Source organism: Antedon bifida, chromosome 3 (genome assembly GCF_963402885.1).
Source record: "Antedon bifida chromosome 3, ecAntBifi1.1, whole genome shotgun sequence".
Taxonomy (NCBI): Eukaryota; Metazoa; Echinodermata; class Crinoidea; order Comatulida; family Antedonidae; genus Antedon; species Antedon bifida.
In genome coordinates this window covers 30,963,064-30,979,996 of record NC_136228.1, presented here as the reverse complement: position 1 = coordinate 30,979,996, position 16,933 = coordinate 30,963,064, and the positions used below count along the sequence as shown (strand labels likewise).

The 16,933-nt window shown below is 32.9% G+C and overlaps 1 protein-coding gene across 2 annotated transcripts; it reads right to left on the bottom strand.

Moving 5' to 3' along the window:
- Nucleotides 1-3,182: 3,182 nt before the first annotated feature.
- LOC144838655 (galactocerebrosidase-like) lies at nucleotides 3,183-12,808 on the bottom strand. Of its 2 annotated transcripts, none has more exons than XM_078694085.1 (14): nucleotides 12,602-12,808; nucleotides 11,535-11,603; nucleotides 11,135-11,287; nucleotides 10,271-10,435; nucleotides 9,434-9,600; nucleotides 8,639-8,919; nucleotides 8,050-8,183; nucleotides 7,666-7,755; nucleotides 7,247-7,336; nucleotides 6,561-6,702; nucleotides 5,961-6,135; nucleotides 5,099-5,259; nucleotides 4,235-4,311; nucleotides 3,183-3,672 (listed from the first exon to the last, which is right to left on the bottom strand). In XM_078694085.1, the coding sequence occupies exons 1-14, from the start codon at nucleotides 12,740-12,742 to the stop codon at nucleotides 3,526-3,528; spliced, it is 1,992 nt and encodes a 663-aa protein (XP_078550211.1). In that variant the 5' UTR covers nucleotides 12,743-12,808; the 3' UTR covers nucleotides 3,183-3,525. The 2 variants fall into 2 exon arrangements, with proteins under 2 accessions (XP_078550211.1, XP_078550212.1); XM_078694086.1 differs by lacking the exon at nucleotides 12,602-12,808 and adding an exon at nucleotides 11,785-11,877 and having other exon boundaries at nucleotides 3,184-3,672.
- Between the last annotated feature and the right edge of the window lie 4,125 nt (nucleotides 12,809-16,933).

The window sequence follows — 16,933 nt, the reverse complement described above, 5'->3', positions numbered from 1 at the left end:
TGTTGAAAATAAGAAATTTGAACTGTGTTGCTACAAGTTTGAATAAGGTCAAACATGAGTATTATGTCATGGTTCAGAGGTTAATTAATCTTGTTGAAAATAAGGAATTGGACTGTGTTGCTGCAAGTTCAAATAAGGTCAAACATCATGGGTATTATGTCATGGTTCAGAGGTTAATCTTGTTGAAAATAAGGAATTTGAACTGTGTTGCTACAAGTTTGAATAAGGTCAAACAACATGGGTATTATGTCATGGTTCAGAGGTTAATCTTGTTGAAAATAAGGAATTTGAATTGTGTTGCTACAAGTTTGAATAAGGTCAAACATGAGTATTATGTCATGGTTCAGAGGTTAATCTTGTTAAAAATAAGGAATTTGAACTGTGTTGCTACAAGTTTGAATAAGGTCAAACAACATGGGTATTATGTCATGGTTCAGAGGTTAATCATAATGAAAAAGTTTGAATAAGAGTATTATGTCGTGGTTCAGAGGTGAAGTAAGGTTTACATTTTGAATGGCTCTTTTTAAATGTTTGTTGAACAACTGCTAAAAATTGTAATGTGTTGGAATAATCAAAATACAAATGAATTAGTGTAAAAGTTTGGTATTCTCTGCAAGATAAAGCAATTAATAACTATAAAAATTGTACCCTTAGCTGAAAATATGGAATTTGCTAGGGGAAAAGTGTTAAGATATGAGTGAATATCTGTGCATGGATGTCGCATTGATATCGGCATTCTATTTGATATCCGTATTCTGGTATATCGACATCCGTTTTACTTATCGGACTAAATGTCGTGTTAAATAAATACACTTCTCTGCTTAAATACAAATTAATTGTTGCTTATTATGTTTTGTCATATGCATGTCCATAATCACATAATGCCATAACATTATTAATCTAATTTAATAATTTCAAAATGTCGATATTTTGGTCATTTTAAAGAAAGATTCTTTTACTTTTTTGACATAAAATGGCCACATTTAACTGGACATTCAATGGTTACTAAATCATGTGACATGAATCACATACCATGTTCTGCGCATGTTACCTCAAAATATTTTGGCCTTTTCATTGAAAATATGTGCACATATAGCAATATTAGTGGATTTTCTTGAAAAATTAACAAATTTCGTCTGTCTATTTTTAGTCGCGTGGACGCGACTCTATAGTTCACTATGTCGGTCGGTCGGTCTGTCGGTCCGGTATCACTATGCGTTTTAGCGCTTTTCTGTACTTTTTGAACTGTTTTGATGTACAGAAAAGTTTTAAAGTACATTACTTTTTGAAAGTTCATATTTTTCTGAGAGCACGCGACTTATGGCTGTTGGCCTTGTTTGAAATAAAGTGGTCCGATGATACTATAAGATGATGATAGTGTACTATACGTGCACATATAGCAATATTAGTGCATATTAATTGGATTTCAAAAAGGTCGAAATTTGGATGATTTTGCAAAAAAAATCCATGTACTATAGTACAGGGATTTTCTCGAAAAATGACAAAATTTCGACCTTTTTATTTGTCGAAATAGAATGGTCCCATGATACTATAAGATGATGATAAGGTACTATACGTGCACATATACCAATATTAGTGCATATTAATTGAATTTCAAAAAGGTCGAAATTTGGGTGATTTTGCAAAAAATCCCTGTACTATAGTACAGGGATTTTCTCGAAAAAGGACCAAATTTCGACCTTTTTATTTGTCGAAATAGAGTGGTCCCATGATACTATAAGATGATGACAGGGTACTATACGTGCACATATAGCAATATTAGTGCATATTATTTGGATTTCAAAAAGGTCGAAATTTGGGTGATTTTGCAAAAAATCCCTGTATTATAGTACAGGGATTTTCTCGAAAAATGACCAAATTTCGACCTTTTTATTTGTCGAAATAGAGTGGTCCCATGATACTATGAGATGATGATAGGGTACTATACGTGCAAATACAGCAATATTAGTGCATATTAAATTTCAAAAAGGTCGAAATTTGGGTGACTTTGCAAAAAATCCCTGTACTATAGTATAGGTATTTTCTCGAAAAATGAACAAATTTCGACCTTTTTATTTGTGGAAATAGAGTGGTCCCATGATACTATGAGATGATGATAGGGTACTATACGTGCACATATAGCAATATTAGTGCATATTAAATTTCAAAAAGGTCGAAATTAGGGTGATTTTGCAAAAAATCCCTGTACTATAGTACAGGGATTTTCTCGAAAAAGGATCAAATTTCGACCTTTTTATTTGTCGAAATAGAGTGGTCTCATGATACTATAAGATGATGACAGGGTACTATACGTGCACATATAGCAATATTAGTGCATATTATTTGGATTTCAAAAAGGTCGAAATTTGGGTGATTTTGCGAAAAATCCCTGTACAGGTATTTTCTCGAAAAAGGACCAAATTTCGACCTTTTTATTTGTCGAAATAGAGTGGTCCCATGATACTATAAGATGATGATAAGGTACTATACGTGCACATATAGCAATATTAGTGCATATTAATTGAATTTCAAAAAGGTCGAAATTTGGGTGATTTTGCAAAAAATCCTTGTACTATAGTAGAGGTATTTTCTCGAAAAAGGACCAAATTTCGACCTTTTTATTTGTCGAAATAGAGTGGTCCCATGATACTATAAGATGATGATAAGGTACTATACGTGCACATATAGCAATATTAGTGCATATTAAATTTCAAAAAGGTCGAAATTTGTGTGATTTTGCAAAAAATCCCTGTACTATATATACATATATATAGTTTGCCATTTTCTGTAAAAATCCCTGTATAGTACTATAGTACGGGGATTTTTTATAAAAAATAGCAACATTTCGACTAATGTGTTCTGACATAGATCAAAGGACAAGTTCCTATCTTGGCAGGGCGAGCTCATTGACTTGGTCTGAAGTAGAATTATTATTAGTGGCCACACATCTCTCCATCTACTGTCTCTAGTAGTTATTTCTCTGATAGTTTATATATAGGACATAACAATACCAATAATACCACGAACTAATAAAACTCTAAAGAGTTTATTTTATGATTGATTTTTTCAAAAAAAAGTACATGAGCTTTAATTCAGCAGTTTTTTTAAAGGAAGGGAGAGTTTTTCAATAAAAGTTTTGTTTTAATACTGAAGTAGCATAGTTAACATCTTAAATGTAGAAAAGTTTTTTATTCAGTAAAACGGAATACAGTACTGTTATGTTTCTGCTTTTATGTTATATCATTTACATGTAATTACTTAATTACCCAGCATTAAACATTACTTTAAATATATATTTTAATACTTATTACAAAATATTATATCTTTATTGAAAGAAAGAGGAATGTATACAATTTAGGTATATTATTTTAGCTAGAACAATGTCATAATTTTTGGCATTGGCCTAAACCACCTAAACCACCACCCACAAAACCATAAAATCCTACCATCTTTAAACTGTTTTCAAATTCCCACTGGTGTGCCAGTCCAATGGATTTATCATTACTCTTAACAGTAGGCCTACATTTACGCTGTTGCAGTGATGTTAAAATTATCAAACATAGAGGGAGCAAATGTAAGTGTTCCTATTGCCAGAAACCCATTGACAGTATCTTCATAAAGCGAATGAGTGAATATATCTTTACCATCAATGAAACCAGTAGCTTGTCTTCCCTGCAACAAAAACAAATAAATGAGGAAGGGTGTTTAGTGAAGAAAGCTGGAAGCATGCACTGACCAAAGTACTATGAAGCTCACAAGAGTTATTAAGTTGGCTAAGTTATCAAATATAATTTATGTATTAACATTTGGAGCATGGCATAATTAGTATATTATCTAATCACAGTTGATAGTTGATTAATTAATCAGCTTGAAGTAATGTTTAAGTAAGTTATCAATACAGTCAATTACCCCAATACCGGACTGACCTTATGTCTGGGTTTCCAAAAATTCTGGTATTTCAAATGTTTTTAATGATGAAAAAGAATAAGTAAGTTATCTACATTATGCATCAAACTCTATTGCATGGCGGAAATACAATTGTTTCATCCCAACCAAATAATTGATGATGATTTATCAGCATCAGTTAAAAAAGGATTGACATTCTACTACTAGCCTGCTCTTTACTATACGATAAGATTCATAATATATTTTGATATAAATTCAGTTAGTTTGTCTGTAATTTCCGATTTGTATGATTCAAATTTTCAAACAATATTAAAAATGTTGTTCTTACCTTCACAACTAAGCCTATATTGAACCATTTATTTGTTGCCACACCTACAGTTCCTTTAGTATAAATTTCTAATTTATCTAGATAGAAAAATCATCTTCTTAATAAAGTGAAACACAATAGTGGTGTTCAAGGGATGCAGTCAGTCAATAGACCATATTAAAGGGACACATTTGGGATCCAACGAAGTGTCCTTTATAGAGGTAACTCTGAATAAGTGTTTGCTTTGTGGTAAAAATATATCATCATCATCCGTTACGCTATTCGTCTTGGGTAGACATTGTGTACGCTAATCGTTTCCATGACTCTCTTTCGGTGGTCTGATGGTCTGTCAATAATTTTGCGATCGATGTATTTGCTTTTTTGAGTTCTTTATTTGTGTTTCCTATCCAGGTAGTTTTTGGTTTTTTGGTAAAAATATATACTGCCCCTAATTCGTATTATGAGTTTCCCATTAATAAGGGTGCCTCCTAAATAGAAGTGTCTCCCAGAAGGGGGTTACTATGAATGTACTACTGTATTACAAAGAGCAGTGGGTATTTGCACAGATCTTATTAAAGACATTGGTACTACTTAAGCTCGGTCTACACTATCAAATTAGTTTGACAAAAAAAGTGTGATGTGCCCAAATATGGTAATGATATGACATCATCATGTCTATATATGGCACATCACATTTTTTGTCACATAAAGTTTGATAGTGTAGACAGAGCTTTAGGGGTCTTTTGTTGTATGTGTTGTTACTGTAATATAAAGGTAGCAAAGTACAAAATGTTTTTCCGTCTTTTTTCTTTGTTTTACATTCACCATCTTAATTTGTATATGTTTCTATAAATAACAAAATAGATCACTACATGAACAACTTACTTATATCTGCAGTTAGTAGATATGTGCCATTGCTCAGGATCCAGAAGAAGACACCATGTGACTTGTGAATCTTACATCCACCATTAGTTGCTCTTGCACCTACCATCACTCCAGTGTCATCCTTCTCCAGGAAGGCATCTACAGTCATACTCACATCTTTCCTGAAATACAATCATACATTTTAAAAACAAAGGAGACTAGTTTAGACTATGTTTGAAATTTCTAGAAATATTTACAGCCCAGGGTTTAAAAAAAAATTTAACCAGTTATATTTTGATAAAATTTGGTTTTATGCCATCCTAGAATTATGATGTAATACACAGCTCAGTTTGATATATTATAATACATAATTTGATTTTCAAATAGTTTATGTTTTTGGGTAAATTAAAAAAAAAATCACTGAGCCTATTGTCCGTTTTTACCAATCACACTTAAGTGAGATATTTCCATTAAATATTAAGTATTTAACTTAACTCAATAAATATTTCCCTTAAATTGTATTTACTAGCCTAAGTATGAATGGTAAATATAGCCCAGGACTTTTGGCAAATTGTTACTCTCTTGTATTTGGAACAAAATATGTTTATTTTATGACATCATAGTCATTTGATATTTCAATCTACAGCTCATTTAGCAATATTATCACATAATAACTTGATTTGAAAAGTTCATATTTTGGGTAATCTTTCTAAATATCCCATCTTAAGCTCTGTCTACACTATCAAATTTTATGCGACAAAAAAAATGTGATATGCCCATATATGGGCATATCACTACCCTATTTGGGCACATCACACTTTTTTTGTCAAACTAGTTAGTGTAGACAGAGCTTAAGCTACATACAGCACCTACCAGAACCTACCATGAAGAGTTTCCAATAAAGGATACAGGAGAGTTAGAGTCCTGACACCATATCACAGGATAAGATGCAGCTACTTGGCGCATCACTAAGCCGTGATCAGCGTCGTTACTTTGACGAATCTCAAACACTCCGGATTGATCGGCAAAATTGCTACCTTCACTGAATTCATCATAATCTGAAATTGTAAAAAAGAAGAAAAAAAATCAAGCTTTTTGAAAGCTTTTGTACATAGAGACAAGAGAAAAATGATTAAAAACATAGATTCCTTAATAGAGGTAACTACGTATAAGCAAACCAATTTAACACAGGATGCTGAGCTCCGGAGATCAAAGGGTTTATTTGTGGCTGTGACAAGATCTGTTCCACGCCCCTTAACAGACATAGCGCGCCGCGGGGAATAGGTACATAGTACAGCACACTGTGGTATTTGTCGCAGCCAGACATAAGATCAAAGAAATGTCTTGGCAAGGCAAGTTCAGTGGCCTGTTGTTAGATTGCCTTGGTATAAGTGACTATACACAACTACTACAAAATAATCTCTCAGATCTGAAAGTAAGTTCTATATACACTCAAGATTACCAACTATTTTAGAAAACTCACCGTCAAAGTTATCAGAATAAATAACAGGAAAAGGACTAGAAGGTGGTGGATCATCATATTTGCCTTTCTTTCCAGCCGTTGATGTTGTCAATGTGTATACTTCATCTAGCTCTAGATTGACAGTAAATGCTCCATTTACAACCTAGTGAGAGAGAAGTACATTTCTGAACACCAAAGTGACATTATGGTTCCTTACCAATCCTCTCCGATGACAGGATTCTGTTCTAAAGTTTCTCAATTCTTTCTGTCTATTTTTATATACTGTAGAGAATCTTGTTGAATGCTATTTGCTTGTTATGTAATAGGAGAGCCACTTGCTATGTTACCTATCCCACTCCCCTCCCCACCTTCCATATTTAGCATATTCTCCAGAACATATTGAATAACCTTGAACCACTTCCCGGAAAAAGCACAATCAATATTTGGTATTTTACACAGGCATTCGCACCAATTACAACCACCAGCAACCAGTTTTTTTTAGCAGGGCACCTGATCGTTAAATATAAATGACATTGTTGACATGCAAGGGGTGTAGGCTGGACACGGTGAGTTAAGAGGGATGTGGGAGAGATTGGTGCACTGACTTGATAAGCTAGCAACTATAATAAGCAAATAAACCAAGTATAGCATGTGGTATGTATAATAAACTTATCTAATATACTTATCTGGTGTGTACAGTAACTTACTTTGACTGGCTGCATCTGGACAAACATTTCAGACTTTGCACCACCATACTTGAACTTAGATTTCCAAACATTTAAACTCTGAATTGAGGACTATGAAAGAAGAAATAGGTGTTTCTTACTAGTAAACATTGAGGTTTCATTTCTATATAATATTTGACTATCAGCATGTTTGAAAATAATAAATTACATTCACGGTTGAGGATACTGCCAATAGTTGTTTCAAATTATTGTCACCATTTTCTCAAATTATCTTATTTTTAGCATTCTCTTTTATTCTCTCATTTTGTTTGATAGCAGAGTAGAATATAATAATAATAGTATCCTGGATTTATATAGCGCCTAATGTTGTGAAACCTCTAAGCACTAAACATTATTACCCAAGTCATTTTTTTGGATCAAAATATATTTCATTAACTTACAAACGTTCCTTTTAAGTGAAATGTTGCTGTTTGCTTGGTAACATTGTAGGCTGGTAGCTTAGGACGAATACAGATGGAGTGGTCATGACTCTATAAAAAAACAACAGCAACTTTAGTAGTTGGCTTGTATATCATATATTCTGTATACATATCACCCAATTGGGTGAAAGAACGTTAACTTTTAGGTCTTAAGCCCTGTCTACACTATCAAACTAGTTTGACAAAAAAAAGTGTGATGTAGCCAAATATGGTAGTGATATCGGGAGTGATATCCTCAAATATGGTAGTTATATGACATCAACGTGTCCATATATATTTGTCACATAAAGTTTGATAGTGTAGACAGAGCTTTAGTTGATGAAGGCTCTAAGTAACAATACTTACCATTGTTTCTATAATCAGTGTTAATTGGGTTCCATTGACGATGGCAACGTAGCTACCTCCTTTGTCTAAATGCCCTGCTCCTGAACCATGTTTAAGATAGTTCCAGCCAGGCTGCGTGAACTGAGTTGTGTGAGCTACAAAATTAAAATAAAGCAGAAGTTCTTGTATCTAAATTACTTCATGTGCACTGTAACATATACCTTTAAAGGACACCTTGACCGAGGACCATATTTTAACAACGTATTAGGGATGTACATATGATTTCATAACAATCGCAAGATTAAGGATATCACCGCACGCGCTCGTCGTACAGCCGTCTCCATGCGACGTCACAGGTGCATCGCAAAAATATGGTCCTCGGTCAAGTTGTCCTTTAAGACCCAACAAAGTGAATAGTCAAAAGCATAAAGCCTTGTCTACACTATCAAACTTTATCTGACAAAAAAATGTGATGTGACCATATATGGACATGATGATGATGTCATATCACTACCATATTTGGGCATATCCTACCATAGTTGTGTACATCACACTATTTTTGTTAAACTCATTTTATAGTGCAGACATAGCTTAACAATAACAAACAAACCTGAAATCCAAATAGGAGTGTCCACATCATAGTGTCCGCTCCACGGTTCATTCGCAGTCATCAATCCATTTCTAGTGTACGGTAAAGCGTTATAATAGCTAGCAATTAAGTTCCATGAGATCGTACTCGTCATGTTACCATTCACATAATTCTGGTTTAAGATTCGAGCCCAGCATCCTCCTCCGACCTCATCATTGAAGGTACTGTAGTCTTCTGATGACCAGATTGGTTTACCAGTTTTCAGGGTGTCGTCTGTAGTTTTGGTGCCTGGGTAGTGAATACTGAAAGAAAGCAGACAACTTTTGAATGATGACTAATTAATAATTGGGAGATTACTAAAATTAATCAATAGTTAAATAATAAAACTGAGCAACATAATTGGCAAAGCAGAGAGCCACAGAGGGATTGGCTATTTAATATTTGGCCCATATTGAAAATACAGATAATTATTATTAATATATTATAATATATATATAAATCCAAAGACAAATTACTAAAAAAAATGACAATATTGTGGCTATCAGTGGCTGGATCTCAATGGAGATACAAAATAAAATAAGCAAAAAGCTAAATCAAAACGAAAAAAATTAGCAGAGCTTTCGGGCAACACTAGCCAATCATCAGTGCAAGTGAAATGATATATATATATATCATTTCTTATTTTTAAATGTAAATAAGCCTTTGTGACAATTTAAGCATGGTCTGTTGGTATAATTCAGGACAATAAATTGTGAACGATATTAGCAAACAAACATGTAAAATATACAAACATACATACAAAACCAGGGAACATACCCAATTATATCGACTGCCTTGGCAAGTTCTGTGTCTTGTAAGATGTCTGTACTGATCTCCCATTTGTTATCGCTTGCAACCAACATTGTTTTATCAAATCCATTCTCATTCAATGTTTTCTTGAGAAGTTTAATATACCCTTTGTTATAGATTCTCTCATTCCAAATCTGCAAATTTAAAAGGAAATTTATAAGATAAAATAAATTAAATAAATGAACACATTTTGTACAACTGGAGTTTTTATGGTCGCCAAACTTTTGCTTAATGCTATCATTCTGTTGGTACAGTACCTGTTGCTCCCTTGAATTCAAATCTAACCCTGGCTAGCTTGGTGGTGTAGAGGTATGAATGCCAGGCTAGTAATCTGGAGGTTGTGGGTTTGACTTACTACGTGAGAATTACCTACAAATTTTCTGCAAGTATTCTAAAATTTATTTATACAATACAATTACAGAGTAGGGGAAACATGTGACCAATTAGCCTAGATTGTTAAGGAAATTGAAAATGTTTCTTGCACCTATCTGTAATCTGTAAGTTTTATTATTATTATTTTTTAATGATATCCTGTACTTTTATTGTTCTGTTTTTGTTTTATTTATTTATTTTTTAATTTTGTTTTTCTGTTTTAATTTTGTGGTTTTATACATATTGTACAGTTTAAGTATTTTTACATACAGATTTAATTAATTATTTTACATTTTGTTTTGATGTTATGTATTAGAATTTAGAATGTTGTGGCTTATGTTGTAATTTTGTCTGTAAAATGGATGAACCATTAACTGATAAATGTGTGCCACTGATATAAAGGTGATTCCTATGAATAAATAAAAAACCTACCCCAATGTAATCTATATAAAGGCCATGGTATTTTTGAGCTCCTTTCATCCACCTCAAAATGTAGTCAACAGTCATTGTGATGTTGCTATAGGGTGAGCCATTACCATTTCCAATCCAGCCTGGAAATCCCCACGGAAGGCCGTACAGCTTGATTGATGGGTTTCTCTACAATGACAAAGAAAACCCAAAGATGTTATAAAATTGCACTGTATTGTATTAACATACAACAAAGAGAAATACTCTAAAGCTTTGTCTACACTATCAAACTTTATGTGACAAGTGTGATGTGCCCATATATAGTAGTGATATGACATCATTGTGTCCATATATGGGCACATTTTTTTGTCACATAAGTTTGATAGTGTAGACAGAACTTAAAACTGGCCAACAATAATGATACAAATAAAGAAATGCGAGATGACAACTTATGAGAATGAAGAAAAAAAAATTCAAATAAATTTATCATAGTTGTATGAAGCTATCATATAATATGTTCATTATAACACACCAAAGTGTATCCTTGCCATTTGATGAGTGCATTAGTTTCTTCCATTTTATAACTATTTGGGGTACTATTGCACGGTCAGCTTTTGATTATCAACCTGTAGTGTGCGTCTTACTATAACTGCTCTACTCCACAGCCAAAACTTTGCTGTGTGGTGTTTTATAAACCAAATGATTTGTATGATTGATTTAAATGGGATGAATATTGTTATGAGTTGAGAGTCCAACTGTTCTATCAATTGCATATTATTATGGGATGCATTGACACTGTAGACTGTAACCATCAAACTGCCATATCTAAGGTACTCTGTAACTGTTTACTGTGGGTGAAATAAATAAATCCTAGATGAGATGACAAACCTTCTTAGCTTCCTTCATCAACCACCATTCATAGCCTCTTTGATAGTTCTCGTCATCAGGAGAGTGCATGTGTGACGACTCGGTACCATCAGTGCTCTGGGCATCACCTCCAATCTCCACCTTCAAAATATGTAGCGAGGCACCAAATTGGGGCTGCACAACAAAAAATAGAAAGTAAACAACATTAGATGACATAAAGAAAAGAAAATATGCTATACAAAAGATCGGACATAATTCAATATCTTTTGATAAAAGCATATTATAGACAAAAAATTCAGATGAATTGTAACCTTCTACTGTGAATTATTTTCATTGACTGGCTCCAGAAAGCAGAAGAAAGAAGAGACATTATAGAATAGAAGCATTAAGAAAATAAAACAAAAACAAACAAAAAACCTACCAAGAACATGTAGTCTAAAATATGGCTTCTTTCTGGTTCCGGATAGTTAACTAGAAGACGAGAAGTAGCCTGTGGAATAAACAAAAGTGCTCATATAATATTAATAGATTCATATTATAATATTTGAATATTAATAATAATAAATAATATACAATGTCTAGGCTAGGCCTCCTATCTAATGGATTAATATTTCGAACTTTTAAAAATAAATGACTATAGAAAATGATGTATTTTTGCATAAAAAGGGTACTTAAGCACTCCTCTTAAACTCATGATTATTAAAGGGCAAATTATCGTTGGTGGTAGGCCAGGCCTAACTAGCCTGCATCCGGCCGTCGGGTGCACACCGGAAAATGGGGAACAGACGATCGGGACCACGGACGATCGGGCCCAAGACGATCGGGCCCAGAAAACGTGGTCCCGATCGTCTTTAGCGTTGGGCCCGATCGTCATACCAGTTGGGCCCGATCGTCCAGTGTTTTCAGAACCATGTTGGGTCCGATAGTCTTAACAGTTGGTCCCGATCGTCTTAGCGTTGGGCCCGATAGTCGTTTGAGTTATGTAAAATAATGTGCCACATTTCATCATTTTTAATTCCTACTGCTAGTGTCAACGTGCTTTTCTTGCGTAATTAGGATTTTAATTAAAAAGGTTAATTAGATTTTTTTCTGATTTTATCATAATTTTCCCCTAATTAACACTACTGGTTTTAAGAATTTCTTACCAATACTCTCGATTTATGAATAAATGTGATTGATTTGATTGCTATTATTGTGTTGTTTGTATTCGCGTATTTATTTTTTAAAATTTTCTGAGAATGTTTTGGGCCCGATCGTCTTGTTTGTTGGGCCCGATCGTCTGGGCCCGATCGTCTCTGGGCCCGATCGTCTTTCACCCTTGATGGGCCCGATCGTCTCACGATTTGGGCCCGATCGTCTTGAAGTGGGCCCGATCGTCTGGGCCCGATCGTCCGTGGTCCCGATCGTCTGATAACCCCGGAAAATACTACCAATCTGGCCACGTATTCTTAGTCTGCAGCTAGCGTACTTAAGCCTACTAAAACTTACCCCTCCGCCACTAAGCCCTCCAATTCCATCAAATCTTCTGCCTACTCCAGATGAATCATCAATGTTGTAAACACATTCACTACTTTGAATAAAACATAACACGATTATTATGCTAAAATATGAAATAAACAACATTGACATTGTTGTTGATAATCAAAGTTGCCGATTGTTTGATCATGTGACACCGGTAGTCCCGTTGGAATCGTCAATAAAATATGATCATAAAAATACAATACAGTATAATTACGTATTTTACAATTCTAACAATCAACTGCATTTGAATTACTTAACCTTTAAAATTTACAATAATTATTAGTATTACATTTTTTTGTAAATTTAGTCAATCAATCAACAACAAAAAAATGATTGGCTGCTAAACAATATATAAAATATACCTGTGTAGCAAATGGTATATCCCGTACCTGGATAAAGTGCCCCGTTTTAAAGTTCTTAAATATTATATTATATAATACTCGCAAGAAGCCGCTTTGGTTGCCTTTCGCGAGTCGGGGACGTGGAAATTACGATGCACAAATGAGAGTACCATTTCCCTATTTAGAACATATCATAAATATTATCTATATAATAAACTGTTTTTATGCAGTTGTTTTGTATTCTAATTGTTGGGGAAATTTTATTTTGTTTGTTGTTTATTGTAGCCCTATCATGAATAACATTGTTTTTTTATTGACACAAACAAAATGTTTAGTATACATACTTACAGAATTATAAATAAGTAATGCAGTAGTGTAATACATAAAATGCAAAGAAAGGCCTACATTAAAATTCTTTAATCAAATAAAACAGTGCATGAATCTATATGTTATTGCATTTGTTATTTTCTTGTCAATTGATAATTTACTATTATTAGTATTAGTATTAGGTTCAGAACCAGGCTTACTACACAGTATGTCCGTGTTCCTCAGTGATGAATAGAAGTTGAATGTTAAATAGTGCCCTCTAACGGTTCAACAATCTCATCTACAGAAAAGTTCATATTTTAAAAAGTCATATTTTTAAAACATTGTCTATAGGCCTAGATTATTAGTTTAAACAAAATAAAATAAAGCGACACAGTAACACCACGGTATCTTTTTTTTCCATTCAATTCATTATTATTATATCACCAGTCTATAAAATTCTTGATATAATATAAATGTGTAGGAGGAATATTGTAGGCCTATATACACTCTCTATAACAATATTATATATCACTACGGTACTTTTATCAACTTTTAGGTTGTTATCATTATATGGAATCTGTCTACACTATCAAACTAGTTTGACAAAAAAATGATGTGCCCAAACATGGTACACTAGTGATATGCCTAAATATGACATCACCATTTCCATATATGGGCATACCACATGTTTTTATCACATCAAGTTTGATAGTTAGACAAAACTTTAGAAGTTTGTCTCTTCTTCGTATCAATGATGACCAACTGACTGGGGTTCAGTTGTAGCATGGAGAAATAATGGTTGTAGTGATAATAATAATACACGTCTGCAGCGGCAGACTATAAAGCTAACTATTAAAAAAACTAATTAAAATGGTTTGTCGGAAAGGTAAGTGAAGGTGGAACACCTCGAGCGCATTACACCAATAATTAACTCGATACTTTTAATCATATGATGAGAATAATAGGATTTACTATCGATTTAATGATCAAAGAGTGTGCGAAGAATAGAGGTGATTTTAAGCAGTTTTGCTTGACAAGTAAGAACAAACTAGGCTAATAAGACCTATAGAAATTTTACAGTTATTCGATTATCATTTTCAACTGTCTTTACCAGATTTAAAGCAATTAGTTCAGGCTCATTTACTTCGTGTTTGATTTGGAAGTCAAGGCCAATTTTTTAGTCAATAGAAAGAAACCAATGTAGTTTTATTATTTTTACTGTGCTTTTCAAACACCAGACGTTTATTGTCTTGACTGGCGTCAGTTCACAAAACAACTCGTTTGTGGAATATCTCCTAGCTTTGTTCCAAACTAGCCTAGCATTTATCCCCTCAATTCAAACGCCCGCTCACAAAACAATGCTTAGATTGTGTTGCGGAATTTTCTTTACAAATATTGAATTCCATAGACCTTCCTAAAATTATCTTCCAAATTATGGTTATTCACTTAAAATTCGTTTATTGTTCTCTGTGGATCTAGCCAGCCGAACGTCTCCATCGAAACACAATAGATGGAAGACAAATTGCATGGATTTATTTAAACGCAAAAATAATTTTCCATGGATAAAAACAAGTCAATCAAATCAAAATCATATTATCTGTTTTCTAACCAGCTGCTTGCAAAGTCATCGGGGAAAACGTCTTCTATAAAAAGAATGAACAAAAAATATAAGATCATGATTTTTTGATACAAACAGAAATATTCTTCTTTAGTAAATGATTATGTTGTGTATGGATTTTTTTTAAATACCAATTTTTAATCACTGGTATTGGGTGAAGCAAATGTTTCGAGGTGATTTAAGAACTATTATTTTAAAATACCCTAATACGGTACAGTTCATTTTGAAAAATTCTAGTATAATTTATGTAGAGTTTATTCAATTGGTGAGTTAGGACTTGTGTATTTCATTTCATTTTACTTTTATTTCGGAAACGGACGTTTATAGTTACAAAATCAATTGCATAAATAAGTTTAAATAAAAAAGGCAGACAAAAAAAACAAAAAACCAAAAATAATTTTGCCTGGATGATTCAAATGATGATATTGAAACTATAAAATAGACGAAAATGTTATTCTTGATAAAAGTGAATGCAAATGAAGAGATTAAAAACATTTCGGTATGGAATGTTTTGCTTGTGTATGTGTGTATTGTCTTGTTATTCCTATCATTATTATTATTTTGTTATGTCAAATCTCCAAACCAACAGCGAGTCATCACCACTTACACGTTATAAAATTATTTTTAAAAATACTCGTTTTCTTCTTCATTAATTTGTTACAACATCAACAATGTTTTCTCCATGAAAACATGTCTTTTAATCTAATCCCTTTTCTGTTTTCTTTAAGAAGTGTCCTGTTCAACAAAATGATTTAGTCACGTATATATTAACCTTGGGAATAGACCACATTGGAATTTACGAACATAGTTTAAGCAGTAGAGTAATTAATTGGAAATTTATAACTATATCGTCTGGGGTTTTGATGGTAATTTTTAAACAGAAGGCCAATCGCTTGTGGTTTCCTCCTCCTTAGCATATACACCATAATTGATAATACAAGTGTTAGCGTATGAATAACCATAATATGATTAATTTTCAATAAGAAAATTAAACCTCTAATCTTATCTTTCGTCAAATTACATTGTCATTTTTCTGTCTAATAAAGTAATAATTTATTGTTCAATTATAAATGGATTGATCATGTTATTATAGACCCAGTAAGTCTCCTGTTTTCATGATTAGGGCCTATACATTACAGTACAGTTTTTAATTTTTTATTAAGGGCCAATATTAATCACCGTGTCAGACCCATATTTGATTTATACTTTTATTTTATGAGAACCCGTAAATGTTATTATAACAATTTATCATTTCAACAAATAGACATTTTTAAAATGTTAATATTACCAAAAAAAATGATTTAAATAAACAATTATTATAAAGACATTAATTAATAATAGTAATATTTAGAACTGTTAACCTCACAATTATTTATAAATATTTATAAAGTAGGTCTATTAAATCATTTCATATTTTCAAGAATAAAGTCGTCAAATACATGAGAATCACGAAGCGTCGTCCGTTTGTCGCTGTCATATAGTGTTATATAGAGTTATAATAAGAATTCAATATTAGCATGTTTAGCGAGTGCTTCTACTCCGCCGGCCAACTATGAATTATTCAAAACCATACACGGCAATACATCGTAGATTCTGAAAATGGTCATATAATTGGTTAAGTAATGACAGTTGATAAGTCTATCATATGTGTTTCTTTTTTGCAAGTAGCGGAGGTAAATCATTGTAAATCAACGAAAATGGACTTTAAAATTCATGAGACTGAAATAACGACTTTGCTAACATCTCGATTAAGAAATAATTTGAAAAGTACATGACGATAAATCATCTAATTAGTTTGTGACAATGAGCTACCCATAAGGGCTTATGTGAAGTCGATTATACTAGTTCGTTGAGACGATATACCTTACGGCATTATAAGCCATAAAATAATATTGAGTTCGGTTGCGAGAGTTGTTTTAAAACATCGGTGGCAAAAAACGGAAACGTTTGCAAAATAAAAGCGTAACTGCAAACAAAAATGAAATATTAATGATATTCAGTGATTATACTTGACGTTGGATTTGAAATTGT